General features: G+C 43.7%; 1 protein-coding gene and 1 pseudogene across 3 annotated transcripts in view; one reads left to right on the forward strand and one right to left on the reverse strand.

The window, feature by feature from the left end:
- LOC144102494 (uncharacterized) overlaps window positions 1–4102 on the reverse strand; it is a 35841-nt pseudogene extending 31739 nt beyond the window's left edge. Inside the window, exons 1-3 of the transcript XR_013308214.1 lie at window positions 4043–4102; window positions 3594–3919; window positions 2887–3035 (exon numbers count right to left, since the gene is read on the reverse strand). The product of XR_013308214.1 is annotated as an uncharacterized LOC144102494 (transcript). The remainder of the gene's footprint in view (window positions 1–2886; window positions 3036–3593; window positions 3920–4042) is intronic.
- A 306-nt stretch (window positions 4103–4408) lies between these two features.
- Window positions 4409–15273, forward strand: LOC144101899 (uncharacterized). 2 transcript variants are annotated; one of them, XM_077635122.1, is made up of 3 exons: window positions 4409–5007; window positions 10470–10606; window positions 12962–15273. In XM_077635122.1, the coding sequence occupies exons 1-3, from the start codon at window positions 4643–4645 to the stop codon at window positions 12997–12999; spliced, it is 540 nt and encodes a 179-aa protein (XP_077491248.1). In that variant the 5' UTR covers window positions 4409–4642; the 3' UTR covers window positions 13000–15273. The 2 variants fall into 2 exon arrangements, 1 of the variants encoding a protein (XP_077491248.1); XR_013308092.1 differs by lacking the exon at window positions 10470–10606 and having other exon boundaries at window positions 4429–5007; window positions 12962–13134.
- Window positions 15274–16856: the final 1583 nt, after the last annotated feature.

The raw sequence follows: 16856 nt of genomic DNA on the forward strand, positions 1-16856 counted from the left end.
GCACGTTAAACATCCCCAGGTGGTCAAAATTATTCCGGAGCCCTCCACTATGGCCCCTCTTTCTTCCTGTCTTCTTTCACTCCCTCCTTTATCCCTTCCCTGTAGCCCACTGGCATCTGCTTCTGAAAATATTCCGAGGCAGAAGTTATCCCAAATGGTAACCATCAAAATCGCTAGCGGACCGACAGGCACGATAAAAAGGGTGAGCACCTGACACACATCTGCCAGTTTAATTTGATGGAAGCTGGAATTAGCATCCAACATAAAAAAATATGATGCTCCTACCAATATGCCCAAGATATCAACTTTTGGCAACACGAAGCGATCCCACAATACTCTTGTTCAGTTGGGCTATATCTATGCAGATGCGCACTTTGCTCAACGGTACGTGCACTGGCACGATGCCCGCACACCACTCGGTAGGCTCATCAACCTTTCTGATTACTCTTTTTTGTTCCATCTTCCTCAACTGTGCTCTCACGGCATCCCTTAAAGGAATGGACACATGACGAGGTGTGCACATGGCGAAAGATGGAGCCTCCGTCTTCAGGCAAATGGTGTATTCACCGAACATCTTGCTAAGGCGAGAGAACAATTGGGGGTATAACATGGGTTCAAGATCTTCATCCAACAGCACATCAACAAATTTCACCACGCCCAGGGCCTCAATGACTGGACGCCCCAGAAGAACAGTGTGCATCGAATCTATAACGTACAGTGTCTGTCGTGTGGCTTGCTGCTTCCAGACCACATCCGCCTCAGAAGTCCCGTTCATGCGAACCTGTTGACATCCTACCATCGTTAATGCAGCGAGTGAAGGAACTCCAGAGAAACTGGGCAGAGCAACAGAGAGTTTGGCTCCAGAATCTACCTTAGCCGACACTGGCACCTTGTTTATAGTTACATGCACTAATCTAGCCTTGGAACCACTAACGATTCCTACAATACAACTTTCTTGCTCTGAATTAAGTGCAGAAACGTCTACCTCATGCCTTTGAGAGCTCTTCCCGCAAACTGCAGCAAAGTGTCCTTTGGCTTTCCAACTGAGAAATCGCACTGCCCAAGTAGTGCACCTGAGCTTGGATGGTACGAGCGTCCACTATATCAGTACTGCTGCAAGTTCTTTTGATTTTCCAGTACCAGGTGTAAAGGAGGTTGGCGACCGTTGCTGCCGCTGCAGGTCGAGGCCCTAGGCATTATCCGTAGAGATACCGACTTGATCGCCTCTAACATTGCCACAATGGGGCATAGTCACCACTGCTATTACTGAGTAGACTCCTTGAGGGGAGTCTTTGCTAATGCTACTTTAAGAGAGAGACTCAACACATCTGGAGCGACTCTGACAGCGCGGCATCTGCAAGTCCGATGACGAATTTGTCCCTGATCAAGTGTGTCTGGAATGTAGCAAAATTGCAGTTGTCTGTCTGTCAGTGCATCGATGGTTATGAACTGGTCAACTGCCTCATCAGGTTCTTGTTGCCTACGATGGAAACACACGCGATGCACCATGTGCTTTGTTGCTACAAACTTTGATGCAGAGAACTTTTTGCACACAGTCTCATAGATTTTTCATTCTGCTTCCGAGAGACCCAAAGTTTGAAAACTTTTTCTGGCTTTCTTGCCCATGGTGTACACCAGCGTCTGGACTGGGACTTCTTCTCACCTGCTGTTCAGACCTGTCGTGTATTGGTAGTTGTCGAACTCCTGAACCCCTTCAGGCCACTCTGAGGTCGGGTTGAAGTTGAAGTTTGCCGGCGGAGGAATTGCCAATGTGGCAGCCAGACGGGCGGGTGTTGATTGCACAAGCCGCCGTCACTCGAGTGCCACGACGATGACTCTGAGACACGTGGAAGGCGAACATTAATCCACTTCTGATGCCTAGGTGTGTCCAGAAAATGGCCGACATAGGAGCAAATGATCATGTGTTTATTTCTGCCTTCTTTATATACCAGCAGCTCTTGATAAGACATGTGCATGCATGGAAATACTGAGATTCTGCAGAACCCCGTGCACAAAAGTCAGAATGACACCACGCGTAGTTAGTCTGATGACGATGATGAAAGATACTTTGTTAGGAACTACGGCCAGCAGCACTAGGTAGGCTGCATGTCAAGAGAGAAAACTCTGTTTCAAACATCCAGTCTGGTGGGAAAGTCTCTGCTGCTCCTCATGAACAGGCTCGATTAGCCGAGGCAGCAAGAGGAGCTGAAGCTGCTGTGTTACAGAGCAGGCTTGTTCACCCAAAAAGTAGTGCAAGTGTTTTAGGGTGTTGCGCATTAGCGATCCTGTGTCGGGTAGTCCTACATACTAAAAGCGTTCAACAGATAGCCCCTGTAATAGCGACAGGAAGGCGGCATATTACACTTATCACATGAGATAAGAACATCTCAAGCACTGCTTCTTTTATGAATTGGCTATTAATGATTTATTGTTTATGAGGGTTTAACGCCCCAAAGCAACTCAGGCTATGAGGGACGCCGTAGCGAAGGGCTCCGGAAATTCCAACCACTTGGGGTTGTTTAACATGCCCTGACATCACACAGTACACGGGCCTCTAGAATTTCGCCTCCATCGAAATTCGACCACCGCGGCCTAGATCAAACCTGCATCTTTTGGGTCAGCAGCCGAGTGACACACCCACTGAGCCACCACAGCGGCATGAATTGGCTATTAAAGAGTTTACCAAACTTGAAAAGTTTAATGAATAACAAGAGGCCATGGTTAAACTATGAAGAGAGCACTGACGATGGAAGTTACCAACTGTGTTTACTAAAAACGAAAGGAAGTAACCAAGCTGTAGCTACTGAAAGCAAAAGTCCTGTTGAACCACTGTATGGACTGAGCTCATCGTTAGTGAAAGTAAAGGGTCAGCTCAACGTTGCTCACCTAAAACCTTGACCCCATGCTTGTGGCCTGTGGAGACCCAACCGGGAGGCGGAATTGTGACCAGGTGATGTGAGCAGTACATGAAGCTGTTGATCAGCTGCCAGTGATGGAACCGGTAGCTGTCAGACTTGTCACAGCCATCGATGAACCTATTAGGAAACGATCGAGAGGTAGCCTTTAATATCTGCAACTGCGAAAGAACAAAACGCATACACAAGCCAACAACAGGGGTGTTCATACGTGCTCACGAGAACTAAATCTGTAACAAAAATAAGTGACGACAAAATTCACTTAACATTTACAGCGACGTATATGCAGTCGTGGGAAATAAAAAACAGCGCCCTGCTAGCTGGTTACTCTTTTATACTTCGCGCGCTACTACGCACAAATATTATAGCGGAATACAAAGAGCCCACCGTCCAAAAATGGTCGACATTACTTCGGATCTTTGCACGAACAAGCCATCGCTGCACGAGTGACAGCTACGCGTGGCTACGGATGGACTATGCAAATAACCGAAATCTTTTTAATCTATTAAGCAACCATTTCGCTATCCTGCCCGCGTTCAATTTGCACATGATAGTATGTACTTTTCCGCATCGAACATTGGCTGTCTTTCGTTCTTTCAAGAGTCATAAGTTCTGACATCGGCGCCCGCGCGCGTCAAGTTATCACTCAACCGGTTTAGATCGTGGGGTTCTACTGACCTATCGTCCTGAGAGCCTCCCGTCATGTCGAGGCAGAAAAGGATCTTCGGTTCGTCCCGTTTCACGTCTTTGAGAGGTTCGACAGCACACGGCAGCGGTTTCTTGAAGCCCAGAAATTCCTCCAGCGTCTTTAGCGGGGCGACCTCCCGACCAGACAGCGTCGATGGACGTAGGAGATATAAACTTGCACAGGCCAGAATGGCACAGGCACCAGGACGAAGCAAGTCCTGGAGCTGGAGAAATATTAGTTCGAACTCTTTCCTTTTTCTAAAACCCACTAAACAGCAGCTGAAAGCCGAACGATACCACCGTGCACGACACACCACCTATGTTTGCTTAGAACATTTCAGCACTCGAACTGCTTAAACATTTCGAGCGAGCTGATGATACTTTTATTCTGTCACAGGTCGCACATCGAAACAAAGGAATCTTCATCACTGCAGCTCTACTGCCAACGTTTCGAGAATCGCCTCGCTGCAGTCTTCTGCGTCTCTGCTTTGAAAGTTCATCAGCACCCGGGGAAATTGGATTTGGATTGGATGTGGGGTTTGTCCCTTTAGAACGAATCACTGGATGATGATGATGATGAGACTATTGTTTTTATGGTTGCTACTACAGTGTTCTAGAAAGCCCTTTAGAACACTGTAGTTCTAGAAAGCCCTTTAGAACACTGTAGTTGCTACGAAGTCAAATACGCAGCAGGAGTTGATCTTGCCAGCACTACTGGAAGAATTACTGCATGACAGCAGTAATTTTTTAGATGACTAAAAAGAACTAACTAGTCCTGCCCTCTTGCGGTCATACTTCAACACGTTCTCCGCGGTATTGTTTTTGGTTCTGTTTCCAGGAGCGCTGGATTGATGATGTAAACACGGTGACAAATGACAAGATTTGGCGCCCGAAAAACTTTCAAAACGGAGAAACAAGGGGAATAACGGCGAGACGATTTTCAAAGCGTTGGCGATGCAGTTGCAGTGATCGAGACATCGAGATTCTCTTTGTGAACTGACAAGAAAGGGATCAGTGGCTCGAAAAGTTCGAGTGGTGAAATGATCTACGCAAACGCTTGGAACAAACGGTGGTGGTGTGTCGTGCCCGACAATTTCGCCCGGCTGTTTCGTGGCTTTAAAAAAAAAACAAAAGTGTTCCAAGTGATGCAGGACACAGAAATGGCATATTTGTGCTCGTCCAGAACTTGTTTCGTCTTGGTGCCTTTGTCATTTTGGTCCAAGCAAGTTTGTCTCGGACGTCCATCGATGCAGTGTCTGAACGGGAGGCCGCCCCGCTCAAGACGCTGGAGGAATTTCTGGGCTTCCGCAGCCGTCGAACTGCTCAGAGACATGAAGCGGGGCGAGCCGAATGGCCCGAAGATTCTTTTCTGCCTCGACTTGATGGGAGGCTCTCTGGAGGACAGGTCAGTACTCGCGCGATCTTGAAGGAGAAAAGTGACACTATTCGATGCCGGAAAGTAGTACGCACTATCTCGTGCAGATTGAACACGAGTAGGATAGCGAAACGGTTGCTCGGTTATGAATGACGATGACCCTCCGTAGACACGAGCAGCAATTTGATTACTCGCCCAGCGACTGCTTGTTGTGATTACCTGTCCAACATGCATAGCATGTAGGAGTACCCCCACACAAGACGGCTAATGTACAACACCCTAAAACATTCACTCTACTTTTTTGGGCGAACAAGTGTGCTCTATAACACAGCAGCTTCAGCACCTTTTACTGCCTCTCCTAATTGAGCACGAGCAACAGCTAGAGGCTTTCCCACCAGACTGGATGTTTGAAATGAAGTTTCCTCTCTTGGTACTTTCCTGCAACTTACCTAGTCCTTACCAGTTTACCTAATGTCTGCAGGGCCTAACAAAGTATCTTTCATCATCATCAGACTGACTATGCCCACTGCGGGACAAAGACTCCTAATTGAGCACGAGCAACAGCTAGAGGCTTTCCCACCAGTCTGGATGTTTGAAATGAAGTTTCCTCTCATGGTACTTTCCTGCAACTTACCTAGTCCTTACCAGCTTACCTACTGTCTGCAGTTCCTAACAAAGTATCTTTAATCATCATCAGACTGACTATGCCCAGTGCAGGACAAATACCTCTCCCATATCTAATTACTCCGTTTCTCTACGATCTGCGGCCACCTCGTCCCTGCATACTTCCTATTCTCATCCGCTAATCTGACTTTCTGGCGCACCTGGCTACGCTTTCCTTCTCTTGGAATCCAGTCCTTTACCCTTAACGAACATGGTCATCTTCCCTTCGCATTACATGCTATGCCCTCTGCCCATTCCTTCTTTGTGTTTATTACTAGAATATCATTAACATGCGTTTCTTTCCTTGCCCGCTCTGCTCTTCTCCTTTCTCTTTAACTGTTTCCCTACCTGGGGAAGATGATCGTTTCTTTAGGTTTCTGTAGTTCTTTGTTGTTCTATAAAAAATATTGCATTTAAAATTTTATGCAATACACTAAAACTAAGCTAAATAAATGGGCTTTTTAGACATATAAGTTTGAAAACGAATTGCATGTTGCAACAGAAAAAATATTTGCTGAAAACAAGATTTTGCAACAAGAAAACAGAAATTTTAAGAAAAAAATTAACAAAACTTTTTAAAGACACACTTGTATATAAAAAAAAATAAACGGTAAGAATTTTCTGAAATATGCAAAACGCTTTGTATTCGATTTGTCGTTAGCTGTGAAAAAAATTAAAGTCCTATCTTGAACAGTATTCTTGCTACAAAACAATAAATGGAAACCCTATAGTTGAGTGTTGGAGCATGGCTACCTGTGTTGTCTATCGGGTTGTCGATAAAATCAATCGCAGACAAAACAGAGTCCTAAGATTTTCAACTTTTTGGAGCATGCGTCGAGCATGTGGAGGCTGTCAAGCGACTTTGATGAGCCATTCAAAAATGCAACCTTGTGGGAAAAAAATAAACTACTTAGCTTCGCGGAAGGCTCCTAAGTCGAGCAGCGAATTCGTCAGCTGGGCGAACAAGTGGGTGGGTGGGCATTGAGATCTCCCATCTATCTTTCATCTTCTGAGAGAGCTAGCCAGTGTCCTGTCTAACCATTCTACTTCTATTGCACACTCTGTAGCGATAGCTGTCAGATTATCGTTTACTGCTTGAACGTTGCGGTTGTAGTCCTCAGCTAAAGCCGCATATGTTTTCTGCAGCAAGATCCTGAATTCCTCTACTTTCGCTCTTACTGCTAACTCATTGATGGGCTCCTGCCTCACTAGATTCTTCCATTCCCTCCACAAGTGTAGGCTAATTCGAGATCTTACCATCCTGTGGTCATCTCATCTCACCTTGCCGAGCACCTCCTATCCTGCATGATACCATAGTGTGCATACATTATAAGGTTTATTTCGTTTTTATTCTTGTCATTCAGGCTGTTTCATGTCCACTTCCAGTTCTCCCGTTTGTGAAAGAAGGTATTCTTGATAATTATTTCATTCTGCAAATTTTACTAATGAACCTTCCCTGGCATTCCTAGAACCTATGCCAAATTCACCCACTGCCTGGTCTCCTGCCTGTGTTTTGCCTACCTTGGCTTGAACTCGTTGATCAGTACAGTGTACTGCAGTTTTACTTTAGTCACTTCACTCGTTGCCGATTCCACATTTTCATTGAAGCTTTTGACTATCTGGTCATCGCGACTAGATGTAGGCATTTGGGTTTGTGCCACCTTCAATTTGTTCCTCTTACTAAGCTTAATTACAGTAACTGCCACTTTCATGTTCATGCTGTGAATTCCTTTATGCTGCCAGCTAATATCCTTATCGATCAGGAATCTGCATCTAGCTCCCGAGTCGTCTGTCTGTTAAACTGCGGTAGCATAGTATATGCCCGCCTTTTACCACTATATGTATATGCTTCATCTGTCTTCTTAACCTAAGCCGTGTGACATCCCATTTAATACCTGCGAGTTCCTGAAACTGAACTGCTAGGCTAGCCCCACTGGGTGAAATTCTAGTGTTTAAACATTGCCAGGCTCAGTCTAAATGTAGCCTGGCTCCAGAATTCTTAGCACCCTCTGCTGCGTCACAGCTCTGACCGCCGCCTTGGCCATTTGCTCCGCATCCACTGTGGACTGCAGGCCAGGGTTAATTGGTGTATTCACATAGAAGGTTGTGGCCAAGTACTACATCAGGGTGGCCAAATCCTTTTCTTCTGATGAGAAGGTTGTCGGTACTGGTCGCCAGGATCAGGCTTCACCCCTGGTCTGGCTAGTCAATTCTTTTGACACTGTTTTATAATGCAATAGAGTTAAGGAGCCCTTGTCCCAGGAAATCCAGTGTCGTCATTGGCATTAGCGTTGCTGACCATGAGCGAAAAATCCATGAGAAATCCTGAGAGAAGCAGCCTATGTGACAGGTGGGCCTCGTGTCATCACAACCTTCCCACTGGACTGTGAGCAAACTTCACTGTGGCAGGTGGCAGACAAATTAATGATTGGCCGCGAAAGATTGCTCGGGAAGAGCAACCTGGGTCACACTAGCCTCATCAGTGGCATTACCTGCCATCGCAGAGCAATAGCGAATCACTTAAATGCTGCACCACTACATCAGGAGTGGTGCAGTGGGGTCCCAAAGATCTATGGATGTTAAGTAGAGAATAACCAATTCTGCATTAATGGGCATTAACCCATTATCACTCTCGCGTCATACAGTTAAGGTCGAGCTTAAGTGTTGTTCCTCCAGTTTTTTCTTCTTTCATCTGGTTTGGTTTGGTTTATGGGGGTTTAACGTCCCAAAGCAACTCAGGCTATGAGGGACGCCGTAGTGAAGGGCTCCGGAAATTTCGTCCACCTGGGGTTTCTTAACGTGCACTGACATCGCACAGTACACGGGCCTCTAGAATTTCGCCTCCATCGAAATTCGACCGCCGCGGCCTGGATCGAACCCGCGTCATTCGAGCCAGCAGCTGAGTGCCATAACCACTCAGCCACCGCGGCAGCTCTTTCATCTGGTGGAGAATTGCAGCAGTACTGGGATGTGAACTGTGGCCCTGTACCTCTACGCCGTCTCTCCTTCATTCATGTCCAAAGTATCTTTACTGTGCCCTAAGGAAAGCCACCAAGGGTAACATTTGGTGATGTAGGTGGCACACTGAGAAACCTTGGTTCGTTTCCTCCTTGTCTCTCAAATTAAAAACAACTTTTCAAGGTTAATCTATGGCATACATCTGTGTTGTGTGACCAGAGAAGAATTATGAAACACTTGTGATGTACTAATGAAAATTGAATGTCGATTTTCTCTCTAAGCTGCGCCTAGGAGTGCGGTGTACTTGGGGCCCAAAATCAGATGGGCATGATATTGCTACTTTCCTTCAGTCGCTTGAATCCGCATTTCTTACAGGTGTCTTACCTTGTAACAATGAGTAGGCTAGCTAGGCCCAGTGCCTGGAAAATATCATTTTTCTCAAACTATAATGATCATAGGCCTCAAATATTGTATGCACAGACCGAGTCAGCTTTAGCAGTTTTCTTCTGGTCATGTAAAAAATACCTCATTTGCCTTTGGCCATTCTGTCTTCACAGTCATAAGTGAGGGATACATGAAGCTGATATGTGACAGACAGAATAGTGGAAAACATAAGACCAGTGTCGTGAGATCGGGGTCCCACCTCAAGGATTTTGTGTGTTTTGTGCCAGAGTTGTGCAGAAATGTTCCGCTGGAAGAGTTTGAATGCCTACTGTTGTTCACGAGCGACAAGAAGCATGCAGTGCAGGTTGGCTCAGGCAGGCGATGGTGGAAGGTTCCCAGTTCTGTGTGGATGCCATTAGCTGTGAAGCTCTTGTCCTTGCTCCAGTTTCAGAGCAGTGTTAATGTATGCAGGTGTAGGTAGGAGTTAAAAATTTAAAGGTTATGGTTTGGTGCTGTTTTACTACATTTCAGTGTGCCACGCCGCTTTGTTGTGTGTTGCTTATATGTGATACTTTCGAAGCTAGGTGTCTCAGCTTTGGAATTCACTGAGAGACCTTGAATTGGGGGTTACTGGCATGGCTGGCATGCGTCGATGCGCTCTGCACACTTATCACCACCCATACCGTATGCTCCATGAATCATGAATAATGTACCTGCCGTGGTGGCTCAGCAGTTATGGTGGTCGGCTGCTGAACCGAAAGACGTGGGTTAAATCCTGGCCACGGCAGTCGAATTTCGATGCAGGTGAAACACTAGATGCCTGTGTACTGTGCGATGTCAGTGAACGTTAAAAGAACCCTAGGGGGTCTAAATTTGCGGAGCCCTTCACTATGGCATCCATCAGAGCCTGAATAGCTTTGGGGCGTTAAACCCCCATAGACCAAACCAAACTGCCATGCGAAATGACACTCTTGTTTTACAAAGGTCTGCATTAGCAAATAGCATAGGAGGTCTGAATTGGAAAGCACACCTAACGTTAGATTTGATGGACATTCTCAAAATTTAAGCTACTGCATTGTCTAATTCTGGCCTTTCAAGGACCTTTACCATGCAGTCAGGTCCAGGCGCCAAAGTCCTCAGCAAGATCAGAAAAGCCGACCTTGTGCCCAAAGCCGACCTTGTGCCCACAGCTGCGTACCAGCTGGCCGACATTGCTGCTTCACGGAAGCTTGATGGGTGGCTTATCAATATCAAAAGTGGGATGGTTATTACCATTTGTAATTCTGTGTCTTCTCCTGGTATTCATTAGCTCCAGTGTAGAAGGTGGCTAACAATTAAAGCGCTTAGCATTGATCAGTGTTTTTGCCGAGTAGAGTTGTCAGTGGTGCTGGATGTATTTTTTAGTCTCTGTTCTATGAGCCACAAAGAGTGTCTGTTTTTGACATTAACAATTATTTAGTTTTTTTATTTTCCATGGGACATCCTAGTGCCCTTGGCTTTCGAGGATGGTTGTCCTCGTATGTCAACACCACTGGAGCAGTTTTTGGTGTGATGATGGCTGCTTATCAGCACAACAGAAGTGGAGAGCCCTGTGGAAGCTCAGATGCACTGTTTGATACATCAGGTGAATAGCAGTTGTGATACATTGCATCACACTGGCATTGTGACTTAGTAAGCTGCTATAGATTGTGTGTATGTGTGATCATGACGCTTTCCAAGCTCTGCAGTGTGGCCCTGTGCCCCTCGACAAGACCCTTACTGCTGCTGAGCTGCTTTAACCTTTCAGTGTGTCTTCTGATTTCAGGCATACGCACAGTTTTGCACAAAAGTTTGCGAGATGCAGATTCACAGCAAAAATCTATTGTGGCGCGATCAGTCAAATCAAGTCGATGAAATGCATAGAAGCATGAGGAGACATGCATGATCCATCTGCAAGATGAATTTTATCTGACTGAATAGCGTGGAAATGCAGAAGTAATTTTTTTTTTCGTGAATCCAGATCCCGCAAACTTTTGTCCCCGACTGCTCATATGCCTACGTACGTACGTAGCCCTGAAGTCTGCTTTGGGGCAGGTAGCCCACCTGACCTGCCAGGTGTGTACACCTGGCAGGCCTTTATCTGGGTGAAGGCCTTCAAAGTATATGCCTTCAGGGCAGAGGCCTTCAGGTCAAAAGCCTTTGTGCTAAAAGCCTTTAGGTCAAAGACCTTTAGAGTGAAGGCCTTAATGGTAAATGCCTTTTGTGTAAAGGCCTTTAGGTAGATGGCCTTTATAGACTTTTAGGTCAAATGGCCTTTATGGCCTTGAGGTAAAACACCTTTAGCACGAAAGGACCTTAAGTGTCTAAGGTAACTAGTGCTACTGCACGATATTCCATTCTTAGACATGGTAAAATATCTGCTATTATTTTCCGAGAGTGATGCACCTACAGAGAGACATTGCAGCGGCAGACAAAGTAAAAAAAAATTGCTGGCGGTTTATCATTGTGAAGCATGAAAGATTGTACGAAAGCAGTTTTTTGCAGGTGGGCACCACCGCCGTAGACCTGAAAAACTATTGAAGTGTCCAGTGACGCAGGGAACCAGTTATGCATGCGCCTTTTCTTTCCTCAAATTCAAGTCTTCAATATTATCAATGCCAATGAACCCACAGAACTCTGGCAGCATATTCTCTAGTGCCTTTTAACCACGCCCCCTGCCTTTCGCATCTCAGCTTTCGTTCTTTTGACCTCCTGATCCCCTCCATGCATATTTAAAGACACTAGCTACTGCCCCCAGTCACCCCTGAAGGAGCCAAGCAGGCTCCGAAATGTTAGGTTTTAAATTAAAGTTTTTGGTTGGAGACTTGTCAGAGTTTATTATGTCTTCAAACCCAACCAGAAAGGCAAATCTGTCAAAATGTTTACTTTTCATCATTACTGCGTGTTTATAAGATCCCAGGAGAGAGCCACCAGAGCTACTAACCTGGTAGACGCCAGTTCAATCCTAGATTTCGAATGGAGGACAAATGCTAGAGGCTCGTGTACTGTGTGATGTCAGTGCACATTAAACATCCCCGTGTGGTCGAAATTATCCGGAGCCCTCCGCTACGCCGTCCTTCATAGCCGATGTGTCGCTTCAGGACGTTAAACCTCATAAACCAAAACAAACCATAAACCTAACCATAACGTCCCAGGAATCTAATTATGGTTTATTATTCTATCGGCATTCTCATCTACAAGTTCACAAATACGTCACTTGCCGTTCCAGTGATTAAAACCATCCAGTTTCCGTGCTGAAGTTTCACTCGCTTCTCTTGTCGCAACTATTTCTTAATACCGAAGCGTAAAACTAATTATGATAAATTCAAAGTTAATTTTTCTCCCACATTTTTGTGGAATTAATTACCATTTTAATGTGAAGCAAATGTCTTACATTCATTATTCTAAACATCATTTTTGTCTCTTCAATCATGAGTGATAACTTTTTTCATTGATAATAGCATAAGGAGCATATATTACACGTTTTCCTCTATTCTCATAGTATCAAAGTTGTCCTAATTGTGTTTGTTTATAGTTTGCATCATCTTTTATTTTTTGCTGTTTGTGTTTTAACATTTTCGTGCCCTCTTCTAACAAGAACCCCCCCCCCCCCCCCCCTTGTGCAGCCTTTGGCTTTGAGACCTCCTCCTGTATTTAGTGAGTGTGTGTGTATATTTCATGATAAGTAATAATAAACTGATTCTGAGAGGGATATGGCAGACTGGCATAGTATGAGACTTGTGATTATGCATAAGGAAAACAACAGACAGCCTCACAATCTGTGCATTCCTCTTGGATCTCTTGCTTTCTATTCTCACACTGTCAGAGATAAACAGTATGTGCTCCAATACTTAACTATTAATTATGCTTAACTATTAATTGCTCATAACATGGACAATTATCTTGTGGCTATTGTTTTTTCCCTTCACCTTACTCTACTTTGTTGTGTTTCATTTCACAGGCACTCCAGCCAGTACTGAAAGAATGCAAGTTGCCTGAAGAAGAATCTTCTAAGAAAACTGCTACTGCTCACCTGCGTAGACCCATAGCATTATGCTCGTATATTTCAGAACAGCATATATAATTATGAGACATCATTCCAGCGCACAGAAACACACGGATGAAGAGAGGAGACACCACCGGAGAGTGGACACCACGCCAAGCTCCGTGGTATCTACTCTCTTCATCCTGTGTTTCTGTGCGCTGGAATGATGTCTCATAATTATACCCAGAACCAACTAGCCCAGCTCTCGACACTTAGCCATATCTCCGTGATCTGCATTACTGAATACGAAATGAGTGTTTCTTTGTTGTATGTGAATGACATATTTTGCAGAACACTGTGTTCTAATTGTTTTTAATTTATTTTTTTGGTCAAAGTAGAAATTCTGTCATTTCATTTTATGTCAGCTTTTTTGTGTTTAAATTTTAGTGATTAAGATCATATGATCTTATCTGGTGGTGTCTGCAATTATACACCTGCAGGGATTGTGGCCACAGTAATTGCTTTGATTTTGCAGATTGAGAATAGTTGCTGATGTGCTTGTAGAAACGTATAGCTGCAGTAAAGTGAAAGCTCATGCAGTGGATGCTAAGCTAACTGTTTTAAGTCTGCTGTATATCTTGCTCAGTTTACATGACTTGTGTTTTCCAGCAGAAAATGTTGTGCTCATTCTGGCTTCTTGTAGTGCTCATTTCTTTGACTTATGTTGTGTGTTGAAATCCAAAGCTGTGCTTTACTGTTACTGACCTGGATCTGTAAGGAGCTGAGCTTTCCAGTTTTTCTTACCCCCCTACCTCTCAAAATCGAGGCTCGTTATTGTTCCATTACTGCGGAAAAAAATTCTTGCTAGTATTTTCTGTGCTCGTTTTTTTTTCAAAGAGACTCACTCAAAGGAAACGAGTTCTATGATACCTAGGTTAGCATTGGTTGCTTGCTAACGGATCATTGATTGCTAGCTAGCTTAACTTTATCAGATGTTGCCGACTATTCTAGGTCTGGTTACGTTTGCTTGTTTTCTTCAATATTTTTATGTGTCAAAATTTTTTGTTGGCCAGTCTAGGCCAATGAATGGTCTCGTCGTGTATTTAGAACACATTTGTTTTTGTTGCATGGTTTGTGAACTTGGGAACTGGTATCAGTGCAAGCTTTTATACTTGACTGCCAGACACTGCTGGAAAGACATGCTCCACTGGTGTTCTCTTCATGTTTGGTTTTTTCACTGTGTTAGTGAGATCTAATTATGGTAAAGTCACAGTTAATTTTTCTCCCACATTTTTGTTGAATCCATTACCATTTAATATGAAACCAACTTTCATGCTTTTAAATGTCATTTTCTTTTCCTTCAATCGTGATTGATAACTTGTTTCATTGATAATAGCATACGGAGCACTTACTTGAACTGTTCTCGTCTATTCTTAAATTGTTAACAAATGTACCCAAATTGTATTTCGTTCATAGTTTGAATTATTTATTTATTATTTATTTATTTATTCAGAATACCTGCATTTCCAGAAGGCATTATTGTAGGGGGTTTAGTATATTGGGGTCACACAATGGCAAAAAGTTTGTCATAATGCATATAAATACATTGCTTGTGTTGTATCTTGGGTATCTTAAAAATCACTTTATGAAACATGTTTTTCTGTTATTTGTATTTTAATATTTTTGTGGACTCTTCTAACAGGAGTTCCCTTGTGCAACCTTTAGGTTTGACCTCCTCCTGTGTTTACTGAGTGTGTGTGTATATTTCATGATCAGTAATAAACTGATTCTGACTCTGAGAGGGATATGGCAGACTGGCATAGGATGAGACTTGTGATTATGCATAAGGAAAACAACAGACGGCCTCACAATCTGTGCATTCCTCTTGGATCATTTTCATTCTTCGCTCACATTTTCAGACAACAGTGTGTGTTCTCAAAATACTTAACTATGAAATGCTCAAAACATGGACAATTATCTTGCGGCTGTTGGTTTCTGTTTCACCTTACTCTAGTTGTGTTTCACTTTATAGGCATCCCAGCCAGTATTGAAAAAATGCAAGTTACCTGAAGTAGAATCTTCTAAAGAAAGCAACTACTGTTCACCTGTGTAGACCCATAGCTTTATGCTCGTATATTTCAGAACGGCATATCTGCTGATCTAAATGTGGTCAAAGCTTGGTCCTGAGAGCCCTTTAGATTGTGCCAAGAGGGCTAGCCAAATCACCAGAATTAAGGTGTTAAATATGGAGTAAAATGTATTATGAGTCTCATTTTGTATGAGCATACAGGAAACATCATATTCAGTATCATAGTCTCATCAAATTGCACTTTGCAGTGGGTAGTCACGTGCGTGTTTCTTGTGCATTGTCATTTTTGTGGGAAGCGCATTAACACTGCTGCTTTGGGCACTACAGATTTTTCATCATGCTGGTTTGCTTTTTATTTTGCAGGCCAATGTTGACCAGCCAAGAAATACATTCTCTCAGACCAAGAGTCGTTCAGAGCAACTCCTGCCAACCTGCATAGTCCTGAAGGCTGATGTTCATTGTCTGTAAAATAGCGTGTGCAGACTTCTAAGCGCTTGCTCTGTGCGCATTAAGCGGTATGATAACTAATCTGAATTGAATTTCATGGCTTGTTTGCCTTGAACTAAAGACAAAAGATGCCATCACCTCAAGCCACAATTTTTTTCTTTGCTGAAACGCGTGCTTCAGGAAGCATCCCGATTCCTTCCCTGGGGGAGACAATTCGCAGACTGATGTGCAGCTTTAAATGGTTGAAGATGAGTAATAGTGAAAGCCTATTGATGGTGCTTTGAAACATGCAGCTAAGTGCAACAACTCCCAGTGCAGCTTTCGTAAGATGGTGAGACAGTTGGTTTAAGAGGGAGTGGCAAAGCGGCAAGCGGGTGACATCTATTGTCATTGATACCTCGTTGGTGCCTGGTCTTTTTCTTTCAGTTTCAAGAGTCGTCAAGCCCAGATCATGAGCTCACTAATGGAAGGTTGCCCCTGATGCAGTTTAGACCAAACACTCATTTTCCGTTCTTACAGTACATATCAGACACGCCAAATAACGGCAAGTTTTCAAGAGGCAGCCTTCCACAGGTGTATCGTCTCTATCTTTACTTTGTAACTGAAAGAAATGAAAATTCTTGTTTTCATCCATGAGGGAGGAACGCATTTTGTTCGAAGGCATCCAGCTCGAGTAAAATAGAGTTATGCAAGAGATGATGCTTTCATTTACTATGTGGGATGCATCAGACCTTGTCCTCTTACCAAAAGATCAAAGTCAGGTCACTAAAATGGGAGTGACAGCCTTTGTGAAAAATTCCTTTTGTGACTTGGAGAGTAGAACAGATTTTCTATGAAATTTTCTGAGCATTTGGCACAACTGTGCAAGCTGAGGAATTTTTATCCTGTAACCTTTGAAATTTTTCATTGTAAGCTAATAGCTCTGGTCAAAGAAAATGCTTGCAGTGTAGTATAATTCTATTTGGTTGCATGATCCTTGAACTTGCTTCCTGGGCCGTACTGGCTCAGTTTTTGCAAATGTCCTGCATTGATTGTTAATTCTTATTCTACTACTTTGGAAATGAATTCTGCTACTTTGGAAATGGACACCTTTCTAATGAAAGGAGCTCTGCAAAAGAAATAGTTTCTCTTGCAATGCACTTAGATGCTCCTAAATCTAACCAATAGTGATTGAAGTGTTATTGGCTGAAGGCCGTTCTTTATGTTCATTTTAGTGCTTTTGATACAAAGGGCACGGAATTTTACTTCATTGTGATTGGTCGTAAATGATTGATTTCTGTTCACATTTTGCATAACATTGTTCACACTTTGTAGATTTGTGCAGTTATGCTTGCA

This window comes from Amblyomma americanum, chromosome 8 (assembly GCF_052857255.1).
Source record: "Amblyomma americanum isolate KBUSLIRL-KWMA chromosome 8, ASM5285725v1, whole genome shotgun sequence".
Lineage (NCBI taxonomy): Eukaryota > Metazoa > Arthropoda > Arachnida > Ixodida > Ixodidae > Amblyomma > Amblyomma americanum.